This window comes from Neoarius graeffei, chromosome 8 (genome assembly GCF_027579695.1).
Source record: "Neoarius graeffei isolate fNeoGra1 chromosome 8, fNeoGra1.pri, whole genome shotgun sequence".
NCBI classification, from domain to species: Eukaryota; Metazoa; Chordata; class Actinopteri; order Siluriformes; family Ariidae; genus Neoarius; species Neoarius graeffei.
Window position 1 is genome coordinate 13,724,898 of NC_083576.1, and position 13,208 is coordinate 13,738,105.

Here is a 13,208-nt window from a genome sequence, read left to right on the forward strand (position 1 = left end):
CCGCCAAAATCCGAGTAGGAAATGGCCGCAACAGCTTCCGGGGAATGGCTGAGCGTAGCTGTCAGTCAAACACAAGTTAGCCAATGGGAATGCATTCCTGGACAGCCCGCCTACACGTGACGTTTGTGCCAAAACTGCAATCAAAAAGTCAGGGAGCGCAAACGAGAGAGCTAGAATCGCAACCAAAATAAATTACGTCAAACAAAACTGAGAAAGCCACGGAACAAAAATAAAAGGTTTCTGAAGAGTAATAGACTGATATTTTGCACGATTACACGAATAATTTGTTTGCCAGTCTAAAAAAATTGACTTTTTTTTTGTATTTTGATTTGTCGTTATTGTTTGATATTTCAAAAGTATTGTATGAACATTTTGGCACAAAATTGATTCCATACTACACTATCCTGAGAGATACAGTGCTTGAAGAAGACTGACAAAATAAAACGCGATTTGAAAAAGATGACGTGAGCTACTACAGCTTCCGTAGTTGGTGTGCTCCTGTTGGCGGGCCGATGAGAATGTCAACATTCAGGGCGAGAGACTATGGAGGAAGCCGCTAAGCGTCGGTCTGATGAGCCCAGTTTAACAGAGTCTGGTCAAACCAGTGAGAATGCGAGTTCGGACGGGTCGGTTCAGACCGGAGGCCCTGAAACTGTCTCGGTGAAGTCGGCTAAATGTGAGCCGCGGCGGAGCAGACTGAAAGTCTTTAATAAAGTGATGGAGAAAAGCCTGCAGCGGCTGGTAGCGGATGCCAGGTGATTGAAACTAAACCCTCCTGTTTGGATTAAAACTCACTGGGTTATGTATAAAATGTCATGTTATGACTTCTAACAGTTTGGTTTTACATATTTTTATCCGCAGCTACAGGCACAGAGTACTTATTTGCTTCCGCAACCCAACAACACAGTCACATGTACAAAACTATACATGTGTCTCCTCCTTATCTCTATCTCACGCTGTAATCTTAAGTCATCTTAGCTTTCCTGTGTCTGCAGTGTGTGTATACATGCAGAGTTTTCATATGTCTGCAACAAAATGCACAATGATGGCAGGTCACTATATAGATTTAGGCACTGCCTAAAAGCGGAGCTCCCATGTTTCTGGGTTGTAGAATTTTCTTATATCCTAGCCAGTCTCTTTTGTTTTATTTCTTTACTGGCTAGCGCTGGCCACTAGGCGGCGTGTATGACTGGTAATTACTAACACTGGCCACTAGGCGGCGTGTATGACTGGTAAATACTAACAGTGGCCACTCCGCGGCGTGTATGACCGGTAATTACTAACACTGGCCAAGAGGCGTGTATGACCGGTAATTACTAACACTGGCCGCTAGGCGGCGCGTATGACCGGTAATCACTAACACTGGCCGCTAGGCGGCGCGTATGACCGGTAATCACTAGCACTGGCCACTAGGCGGCGCATATGACCGGTAATCACTAGCACTGGCCACTAGGCGGCGCATATGACCGGTAATCACTAGCACTGGCCACTAGGCGGCGCGTATGACCGGTAATCACTAGCACTGGCCACTAGGCGGCGCGTATGTCCGGTAATCACTAGCACTGGCCACTAGGCGGCGCGTATGACCGGTAATCACTAGCACTGGCCACTAGGCGGCGCGTATGTCCGGTATGTCCGGTAATCACTAGCACTGGCCACTAGGCGGCGCGTATGTCCGGTAATCACTAGCACTGGCCACTAGGCGGCGCGTATGACCGGTAATCACTAGCACTGGCCACTAGGCGGCGCGTATGTCCGGTAATCACTAGCACTGGCCGCTAGGCGGCGCGTATGTCCGGTAATCACTAGCACTGGCCGCTAGGCGGCGCGTATGTCCGGTAATCACTAACACTGGCCGCTAGGCGGCGTGTATGACCGGTAATCACTAGCACTGGCCGCTAGGCGGCGCGTGTGACCGGTAATCACTAGCACTGGCCACTAGGCGGCGCGTATGACCGGTAATCACTAGCACTGGCCACTAGGCGGCGCGTATGACCGGTAATTACTAGCACTGGCCACTAGGCGGCGCGTATGTCCGGTAATCACTAGCACTGGCCACTAGGCGGCACGTATGACCGGTAATTACTAGTACTGGCCACTAGGCGGCACGTATGACCGGTAATTACTAGCACTGGCCACTAGGCAGCGCGTATGACCGGTAATCACTAGCACTGGCCACTAGGCGGCACGTATGACTGGTAATTACTAGCACCGGCCTTTAGGCGGTGTGTATGACCGGTAATTACTAGCACTGACCACTAGGCGGTGTGTATGCCTGGTGGTACACGGACAAACCACAAAAAAATCGACTCGATGGGTTTACCATTTTTTCTTGGGTATGGTGCTCTGCTGGAGCTCCACTATTATTGTGTGTGTCTGTCTGTTTGTTAGAGGGAGAGAGAAAGTGTGTGTGTGAAAGAGTGTGCTCATAGATGTTGCATGTGTATATGAATGCATACTTGTGTGTATGCATAAATATGCATATGAGTGTGCACAGAATTGTATATATCAGACTCATGATATCCAATATTTTGTAAAGTTTCAGATCAATCCGTCAGTGAATTGAACATTTTTCCCCCATTTCCTGCTTGGCCAGATGGTGGCGCTATAACAGGCAGGCCCATTGGGCGTCAGGTTATCATAATAATCATATCTATTGAAGTAAGAAGTGTCTGACCATACAGTCAATGCACTGTGGCTTTCTGACACGTTTCCTGTTTATGTGGCAAGAAATTAAAATCATAAGGCCATTTCAACATATTACAAGATATCAAAAATCCCTTCGCGATTTAATATCAGTGACATCTTGGCATCACGTATAACAAATTTCACATGAATCTCATGAACCGTCTAGGAGGAGCATGTTAAAATTCATCATGTGTCAAAACACACATATTCAAAACTCTATTCTTTCCTTGGCCAGTTGGTGGCGCTATACCAGACAGGCCCATAACGGCTAAAGCCTAGGTTACAACGGGCCGTACGTGCTCCTACGGCCGGTCTACGTGCAAGAAACGCACGGAGGGCGCGCGCGTGTGATGTGCTGATTTTCGAGCCGTAGACTGGCCGCAGACCGGCTGCAGAGGTTCTTTGTCATGTCAAACAAACTCTATGGGTGCTTACGTTTTTTTCAGGTTGCAAGACAAACTTACGGCTAACGTGCGTCTTTCTCCACAAACAAAAGAAATGCAGCGATTTGGGAAACGCCAAAAATCGCATGGCCAAAAAATCGTACGTCCGGTTGTGACCTAGGTGGGGTTTACATTAGACCATATCAGCGGATCATCAGATTAACGTTTTTAAAACGATTAGTGTGCACACAGCAACACCAGTACACGATTCGCGTGCATACAGCAACACCAATACACGGATACGCTCGGCTCCGCAGGCATCCTGCGCTCCAAATCACTCCGCCCTGAACAGCGAGTGCCCTCTGGAGGGTGCGCACTCCGGCCCTGCGCAGCTCGCAGAGCGCGCGAGTGAAGTGCACAAGCTGTGATTCGGGACTGAGCTGCTGTGTGTGTGATCCCAGCGTATATCACTTACCACTTGCAAGTGGAAGGATGGCAAGCCTAAAGACAATCATAACTAGACCGGACAATTCCCCGGGGGAAATTGTGAGAGGATGCAGTGCGCGAAGCAATTCGGTCACGCATATTTGCTGGCCGTGAATGTGTGACCTGCAATGATGTTTCAATGCAATGATTGTGTGTATGCTTGAGACAGCAGCCGTCATGAATAAGAGCTATTCAAGAGTATAACCAAAGTGACTACAGGCGGAAATTAGCATGTACTGCTATAACCTGGGACAGACATCTGTCCTTACCACAAGGATAATGTTTAATTTGTGCACTGTCCCTTTTAAAAATAAAATAAACTCTAAACTCTAAGAAGAGTGTTTGTATGTACGAACAGAAGTGTTCCTAATAAAGTGGGCGGCTAAGGTGAAGTGTCATGCCGACCGAGGCTGTTTTTTTTTCCACAATAAAAAGAAATTCACAAAATTCTTTCACAGTGAGTGCTAGAAGGGTCTCCTGAATAAAATGATGTATTTTTTTTGTCTGTAGTCTTAAAAATAATGACACTAGAGCGATTTAAAAACGAGTGACTTTTCTCTCACGTTTATAATGCGTGTCAATGAGCTAAGACACACAAGGTCTTGAATTTTGTGCTGTGTTTTACGAAGGACCAGGCCTCGAACAATGACAAATAACTCGACAACGGAAGCAGCTATTCACAAAATTCTTTCACAGTGAGTGCTAGAAGGGTCTCCTGAATAAAATGATGTATTTTTTTGTCTGTAGTCTTAAAAATAATGACACTAGAGCGATTTAAAAACGAGTGACTTTTCTCTCACGTTTATAATACGTATCAATGAGCTAAGACACACAAGGGCTGGAGTTTTCTACTGATTTTTATGAAGTAGCAGGCCTCGAACAATGACAAATAACTCGACAACGGAAGCAGCTATTCACAAAATTCTTTCACAGTGAGCGCTAGAAGGGTCTCCTGAATAAAATGATGTATTTTTTGTCTGTAGTCTTAAAAATAACGACACTAGAGCGATTTAAATACGAGTGACTTTTCTCTCACGTTTATAATGCGTGTCAATGAACTAAGACACACAAGGGCTGGAGTTTCCTACTGTTTTTTATGAAGGAGCAGGCCTCGAACAATGACAAATAACTCGACAACGGAAGCAGCTATTCACAAAATTCTTTCACAGTGAGCGCTAGAAGGGTCTCCTGAATAAAATGATGTATTTTTTTGTCTGTAGTCTTAAAAATAACGACACTAGAGCGATTTAAAAACGAGTGACTTTTCTCTCACGTTTATAATGTGTGTCAATGAGGGCTGTCAGCTGCCCTGTCCTCAGTTTGACGCTTGTCATTCAAAAACCGTAAATCCTATTGTTTAGGTAGACACATTGTGTGAATCAGGACAAGTTTTCCTACTACTTTTGAGAAAATCATGTCTGTAGAGTGAAATTTGTGGCTGAAAACACAGTTTAAGCGAGAAAGTTTGACCCTTTTTTTTTAACCTCTCTCCACTCTGAGCTTAACGAGGTCCACTGGTGTGTAACGCAATAGACACCCATTCAAAAGCCGGATTTTCTCCCAGAACCCACATGGCGTTTGAGCCGGGACTGATCCGAAAGTGTAGAACCTAGCAGAAAAGTTGAATGCCAGATCCACAGAGGAGAAGTTTTCCTACGTTTTAGAGTTTGAATCACGTCTCTAGGTGAAAGCATCCCAGAGCAGCGGACGTTTGAAAAACGTTGAAAAAGTGCTTTTTTTTCAATTAATTCCATAGAAATGAATGGGGTTTTTTTGGACGATTTTTTCGCGACTACGTCGCGAAAAAATCGTAATCTGTAGAGAAAAGTAATAGCATAGCGAGTCCGATCGAGCCGCACGTTTTGATATATTGTTTGTCTGTGTGCGACGTACGGTTATTGAGTTAATCGAAATCGAAATTTGCGTAGGAATAAGATGAAGAAGAAGAAGAAGAAATATGTAGAAGAACAATAGTTGCAGTGCTTTGCACTGCAACCTATGGGCTCCCCTAGGGGAGTCCATAGGTTGCTGTGCTGCAGCACTGCATCCTAACTACACAATGGGCAGTATTTGCATCAGTATTTGCAGTATTTTCATACTTTTATACTCTTTAATGAAAGGTGATACAAGGCGGAAGTCCGCGCCGTTTTTCAGCAGTCACGTCACATGACCAACGCCAGCGAATCAGGAAGGTGGATGTCACAGTGACGTTGTCCAATGACGACGCCAGCTAGAGCTCAGCACAGCGTATATGCGTATTCTCAATGTTTACACAGCACCGGACCAGACACGATCTAGATTGAATACGTGGACCCTGGCGGATTCCCGTTTCCAGGCGTTTTAATGTAAACGGACAGTGCATCCGCGAAGAAAATGAGACAGATACGGTCTAATGTAAACTTGGCCCTAGGCTTAAAGAGTATCAGAATCATATTACAAGATATCAAGTTCAACATTCAGCAATATCTTGGCATATTATGTTATAATATTTCAACATATTACAACATATCAAAAATCCCTGAGCAATTCAACTTCAGCAATATCTTGGCATCATGTTTGACATGAATTTGATGAACCGTCCAGGAGGAGTATGTTAAAAATGACCATGTGTACAGTAATTTCACTCCAAATGGCCTTATGACATCATTCCAAAGTTCTACCCATTCATTTCAATGGGAAATGGAAAAAGGGGTGCTATGAAGTCCCTGGGCCATGCCCGGAGCCAAAAGTCTGTGGCTGAGTAGCGATGACAATGACTGATGTGTGTATCAAATTTCATGAGTTTTCATGCATGGGAAATGCCTCAAATAAGGCCAAACGCGGCAGAATAATAATAACAATCCTTCGAAAAACAATAGGGTCTTCGCACCGAACGGGCCCTAATTAGCATCAAAGCATTCAGTCAGACAGCCATGATCAACAAATACACCTCATACTTTTGCACTCTGGAGGAGTTCAGTTCAGTACAGTAAGGGCTCCAGCTCTGGGCAATAAGGTGGGCCAGGGAGAGTTTGCCGGGGGCCCCAAATTAGAGTCTCTCTCTCTCTCTCTCTCTCTCTCTCTCTCTCTCTCTCTCTCTCTCTCTCTCTCATATGTATATGAAGAATATGATGTTTATTCGTTTATCATGGCTGTCTGCCTGAATGCTATGATAGATATCATAGCATTCAGGCAGACAGCCATGATAAACGAATAAACATCATATTTTTGCACTCTGTAGGAGTTCAGTACAGTAAGGGGGCAATAGGGTGGGCCAGGGAGAGTTTGCCCAAATTTCAGACACAAGACATAACTTATTCACAGCAAGGATAAGTCTAATATTTACAATTATTATAAAAAAATTATAACTACAATTATCGACACCTTAACGATCTTTTGGCTATTGTAGAAGACACTTTTAATACGTAAATTGTGCATGAATAATTACTCAAACTTCCACTGGGGGGGGAGAGTTGATTTCCGATTATTTAGCTTATCAGATCACATGACACCTTTGTCTACAGTTATCAACACCGTTCCAGAATTATCAACATCCAGATGATTATTTATAAAAAATAAAATTAATAATAATAATAATAATAATAATTGGTATGTAATATTCAGTTAACAAAACGTAGTTTTTATTTAAAATTTGTTTTTTGGGCAGCCGGTGGTGTATTGGTTTGCACTGTTGCCTCACAGCAAGAAGGTCCTGGGTTCAAGCCCAGCAGCCGACGAGGGCCTTTCTGTGTGGAGTTTGCATGTTCTCCCCGTGTCTGCATGGGTTTCCTCCGGGTGCTCCGGTTTCCCCCACAGTCCAAAGGCATGTAGGTTAGATTAATTGTTGACTTTAAATTAACCATAGGTGTGAATGAGTGTGAATGGTTGTCTCTATGTGGGCTCCAGCTTGCCCGTGACCCTGCACAGGATAAGCGGTTACGGATAATGAATGGATAGATGGATGGATCATTACTCAGAATGATAGTTTATAGTTAGAAACAAAAGATAATTCTTAAAAGCAACCTTTGGCGATTGTTCCGTTTCAGTTGTCATAGAACAGTAAGAGAACACTGTGTTTCCAGAAAGCTGTGGAAACAGCACTGGGCTTATTAACCAAAATAAAACATTCCTAGAACGTTGTAAAATAATCCAGATGCTAACATTGGGGAAATGTTCTGTGCTTGCTAGGTTTGAATCTCAGTTGTTTGAAAAGTACTGCATGGAGTCAAGTGTAAATAAAAAATGCGTTATTTGTTTAATGTACAGCTTAATGTTTTGTTAATTTTAAAAGACAGAGTTTCATGGCTTTATGAAACGGATTCAGTGACAGTCAGGCAAAGAAGAAAAAGCTTCAAGCAAAAATGAATGAGAGCGAGCCATTCGGGAGCTTAAAGAGTCATCTCTTCTTGGTGAGCTGAACCAAATCATCTGACTCACTGTAAAGATCCATCACTAGTCTGTAGCCCGCCGTCTGTTGCGCTGTACGGTGTGTCCGACCCCTTTCTACCTCATCCATTGCTATAAATGGACATCCGGGAGAAAAAAGCTGCCTGGATGTTTTCTTTATCCAGGCTGTAAACTGAAAAAGGCAACATTAAAAACTGATGTAAACATACAGATCATGTTGTGTGCATTGGTTCAGTTTCAACAGGTTTGCCCACTCTTTCCATCCACTGTGCAAGCAGAATCCACAGATGGCCGAGGTCATCCATAAGCAGTTCATAACCGATCTGCAGAAAGCTATCCAGGTAACATATGCAGTCATATGTGCTTATTAGCATACTATTGTACGTTGTATGCCACTGTATATATTTCACAACCACTAGTTTCTTATAAGCCTTTACTAATAGCTAAAACTAGTGTCATTAGTACTATATTCTCAGGACTAATTATTGCATTGTTTTTAGGAACGCAGGTTCTAAATGTATAACTAACCTGGATCTTTTGTGTATGCAGGAGGACATAAACAGAGTGATAGAGGAAGGGGACCTGCAGGTGAAACTGGAGGAGTTGGACAAACTAGAAGAGCAAGCTAAAGACACGCCAGGGCCTGCATGGTAGATTTACTATATACAGTTAGGTCCATATATATTTGGACACTGACACAAATTTTGTTTTTTTTTTTACCTGTTTACTGAAACACATTCAAGTTGTAGTTATATAATGGACATAAAGTCCAGACTTTCAGCTTTCATTTGAGGGTATCCACATTAAAATTGGATGAAGGGTTTAGGAGTTTCAGCTCCTTAACATGTGCCACCCTGTTTTTAAAGGGACCAAAAGTAATTGGACAATTGACTCAAAGGTTATTTCATGGGCAGGTGTGGGCAATTCCTTCGTTATGTCACGCTCAATTAAGCAGATAAAAGGCCTGGAGTTGATTTGAGGTGTGGTGCTTGCATTTGGAAGATTTTGCTGTGAAGAAAACATGCGGTCAAAGGAGCTCTCCATGCAGGTGAAACAAGCCATCCTTAAGCTGCGAAAACAGAAAAAACCCATCCGAGAAATTGCTACAATATTAGAAGTGGCAAAATCTACAGTTTGGTACATCCTGAGAAAGAAAGCAAGCACTGGTGAACTCATCAATGCAAAAAGACCTGGACGCCCACAGAAGACAACAGTGGTGGATGATCGCAGAATAATTTCCATGGTGAAGAGAAACCCCTTCACAACAGCCAACCAAGTGAACAACACTCTCCAGAAGGTAGGCGTATCAATATCCAAATCTACCATAAAGAGAAGACTGCATGAAAGTAAATACAGAGGGTTCACTGCACGGTGCAAGCCACTCATAAGCCTCAAGAATAAAAAGGCTAGATTGTACTTTGCTAAAAAAAAAAAAAAACATCTAAAAAAGCCAGCACAGTTCTGGAAGAACATTCTTTGGACAGATGAAACCAAGATCAACCTCTACCAGAATGATGGAAAGAAAAAAGTATGGCGAAGGCGTGGTACAGCTCATGATCCAAAGCATACCACATCATCTGTAAAACACGGCGGAGGCAGTGTGATGACTTGGGCATGCATGGCTGCCAGTGGCACTGGGTCACTAGTGTTTATTGATGATGTGACACAGGATAGAAGCAGCCGGATGAATTCTGAGGTATTCAGAGACATACTGTGTGCTCAAATGCAGCCAAATAATAATCGGCGTTTCATAATACAGATGGACAATGACCCAAAACATAAAGCCAAAGCAACCCAGGAGTTTATTAAAGCAAAGAAGTGGAATATTCTTGAATGGCCAAGTCAGTCACCTGATCTCAACCCAACTGAGCATGCATTTCACTTGTTAAAGACTAAACTTCAGACAGAAAGGCCCACAAACAAACAGCAACTGAAAACCGCTGCAGTAAAGGCCTGGCAGAGCATTAAAAAGGAGGAAACGCAGTGTCTCGTGATGTCCATGAGTTCAAGACTTCAGGCAGTCATTGCCAACAAAGGGTTTTCAACCAAGTATTAGAAATTAACATTTTATTTACAATTATTTAATTTGTCCAATTACTTTTGAGCCCCTGAAATGAAGGGATTGTGTTTAAAAAATGCTTTTAGTTCCTCACATTTTTATGCAATCATTTTGTTCAACCCACTGAATTAAAGCTGAAAGTCTGAACTTCAACTGCATCTGAATTGTCTCATCTCATCTCATTATCTCTAGCCGCTTTATCTTGTCCTACAGGGTCGCAGGCAAGCTGGAGCCTATCCCAGCTGACTACGGGCAAAAGGCGGGGTACACCCTGGACAAGTCGCCAGGTCATCACAGGGCTGACACATAGACACAGACAACCAGTCACACTCACATTCACACCTACGGTCAATTTAGAGTCACCAGTTAACCTAACCTGCATGTCTTTGGACTGTGGGGGAAACCGGAGCACCCGGAGGAAACCCATGCAGACACGGGGAGAACATGCAAACTCCGCACAGAAAGGCCTTCGCTGGCCACGGGGCTCGAACCCGGACCTTCTTGCTGTGAGGCGACAGCGCTAACCACTACACCACCGTGCCGCCCGCTTCTGAATTGTTTTGTTCACAATTCATTGTGGTAATGTACAGAACCAAAATTAGAAAAATGTTGCCTCTGTCCAAACATTTATGAACCTAACTGTACGTAGCTCGGGGGCGTGACACTACCATTTAAATATGGTTATTATTATTATTTTTTCCTCTTTGCAACAATGCAGTTTTTATTATCTGCCTCTGGCCGAAAGGCCCCAAGGGGGATTATGTCGTGGCGATTTCTGTCTGTCCGTCCGTCCCAGGAAGGGCGCTCACCTTCTGAAATCAACTCCTGTCACAATTCTTGGAAGAATTTCATGAAACTTGACAAGAGACTTTGTTATATGTCGGTAATACGCATATTGTTATTTTGTTCAATTCGGTCACATTTTACCAGAGTTACAGCCCTTGATTAACATCCTTGTACTTTGACAATTTCATGAAGGTGTGTTTGCCTTCTGACATCAACTCTTCTCACAGTTTTTGGACGAATTTCTCGAAGCTCGGCAGAAGGCCTTGTTCTGTGATGGTAATACGCACATTGCGATTTAATTTCATTTGTGAAAATTTTTACCAGAGTTTTAACCCTTGATTAAATGACTTGTACTTTGACAATTTCATGAGGGTGTAGGTTCTTCTGAAATCAACTCCTCTCACAGTTTGTGGAGGAATTTCACCAAACTTGGTAAAAGGCTTTGTTATATGACAGTTATACGCATTTTGAAATTTCCTTTCATTTGGGCAAATTTTCCCAGAGTTATGCCCTCCATTATTAACAAACTTGGACTTTGGCAATTTCATCAAGGTGTGCTTGCTTTCTGAAATCAACTTCCCTCACAATTTTTATCCCCGGTTGGCTGGAAGGCCTGAAGGGGGATTATGTCATGGCAATGTCCATCTGTCCCAGGAAAGGGTACTCGCCTTCTGAAATCAACTCCCCTCACAATTTTTGGAGGAATTTCACAAAACTTGACAGGATTCTTTGTTATATGTCAGTAATATGCATCTTATAATTTCGTTCAATTCAGTCGCATTTTACCAGAGTTATGGCCGAGTTGCCAGTGGGGCTCTTGGAGCACTCTAGTTTCCATTGTTGGCAGCCTTCCAAAAGAGTCTTTATCACTAATACTGCCTCAAAACACTATCTGTCTGTGCAACTATATTTTGAACAATTTAGGTTAAGGATATTGTGCCTCGGTGGTGTAGTGGTTAGCGCTGTCGCCTCACAGCAAGAAGGTCCTGGGTTCGAGCCCCGGGGCCGGCGAGGGCCTTTCTGTGTGGAGTTTGCATGTTCTCCCCGTGTCCGCGTGGGTTTCCTCCGGGTGCTCCGGTTTCCCCCACAGTCCAAAGACATGCAGGTTAGGTTAACTGGTGACTCTAAATTGACCGTAGGTGTGAGTGTGAATGGTTGTCTGTGTCAGCCCTGTGATGACCTGGCGACTTGTCTAGGGTGTACCCCGCCTTTCGCCCGTAGTCAGCTGGGATAGGCTCCAGCTTGCCTGCGACCCTGTAGAATGAGATATTGTGCCTGCTTTACAAGACCTACATTAATCAAATTAATAGAAGTACGCGTCAATATGAGTTTTATTTATTTTTTCTCAGTCACATATTTTTTGGTAAAAGTATCAAGTGTTTGATATTGAAATAAAAAAATATATGTTATTTACCAGCTGGGAGGTCCGTATCGTGAAATACCTTGACCGAGGTCTTGAAAGTACTGACCGAGGCCGTCTGGGCCGAGGTCAGTATTCAAGGCCAAGGTCACGGTATTTCACTATATGGACTGACCTTAAGCTGGTAAATAATATATTTATTTTTTTCTTTACCAAATTCTAACAGAAAACAAGAGCGCCCGAAAGGAAAAACCGAGCTGAGGCGAGCCACGCCGCAGGTTTGAATCCTCATTCATGGCTGTAATGCAAATTGCTTCCTCCTCGGTATACAAGTGCATTTCCATGGCAGGAAAAAAAACTACATTTTGCCGCCTATGTAGTCCCCTATTTATACAAAATTGAGTCATTCAGGATTCAGCCATGTTTTTGCTCGGCGTTAGCTAATAATGCTATTCTCCTGAGAAGTGCTGGCAAAAATGTATAAGATTTTTGATAATCTTATAAGTAAATCTTATTAAAAAAATATAAATGCTGATTAAAAAATGCTACTATGTTTGTTGTGAACGAATGAATCGCCAGAGGTCCGTAACTGGGGTCCGTATCGTAGGATACGGACCAGCTCGCCAGCCAATCAGAGCGCAGGATTTGATGGAAACCGGACCACGAAAAAAATAAATAGAAGATATTACACAGTGGTGTGAAGATATGAAGTTTATCTTCGAGTGGTGAATGGATATATCTGAATGGGTGATATATTTTCAACACGAGAAGATAAACTTCATATCTTCGTGCCACTGTGTAATGTTCTTTATATTATATGGACGCATCCATAAAAAAAAGGCAAGTTAATCAAAAGAATTTTAATTTTGAACCTGTTCACCATTTGACAACGTGTGTCTAATCAGCGGGAAAACACTGGGAGTGACGTCATCTGAGTGAAATATCAGGAATTATTATACATTATACATACAGGACACTTTTTCACTGGAATAAAAAACATGTTCTATTCCTTTCTAACAGGTTTCATTCATTTGTTCAATAGCATGCAATATTGTTAGCA

The 13,208-nt window shown here is 43.0% G+C and overlaps 1 protein-coding gene across 1 annotated transcript in view; it reads left to right on the top strand.

The window, feature by feature from the left end:
- The first annotated feature begins 481 nt into the window (after positions 1-481).
- Positions 482-13,208, top strand: part of si:dkey-6i22.5 (polyamine-modulated factor 1) — a 16,035-nt gene continuing 3,308 nt past the window's right edge. Inside the window, exons 1-3 of the mRNA XM_060927316.1 lie at positions 482-755; positions 8,179-8,284; positions 8,493-8,593. Coding sequence (XP_060783299.1) covers positions 544-755; positions 8,179-8,284; positions 8,493-8,593 — 419 coding nt within the window. The 5' untranslated portion in view covers positions 482-543. The remainder of the gene's footprint in view (positions 756-8,178; positions 8,285-8,492; positions 8,594-13,208) is intronic.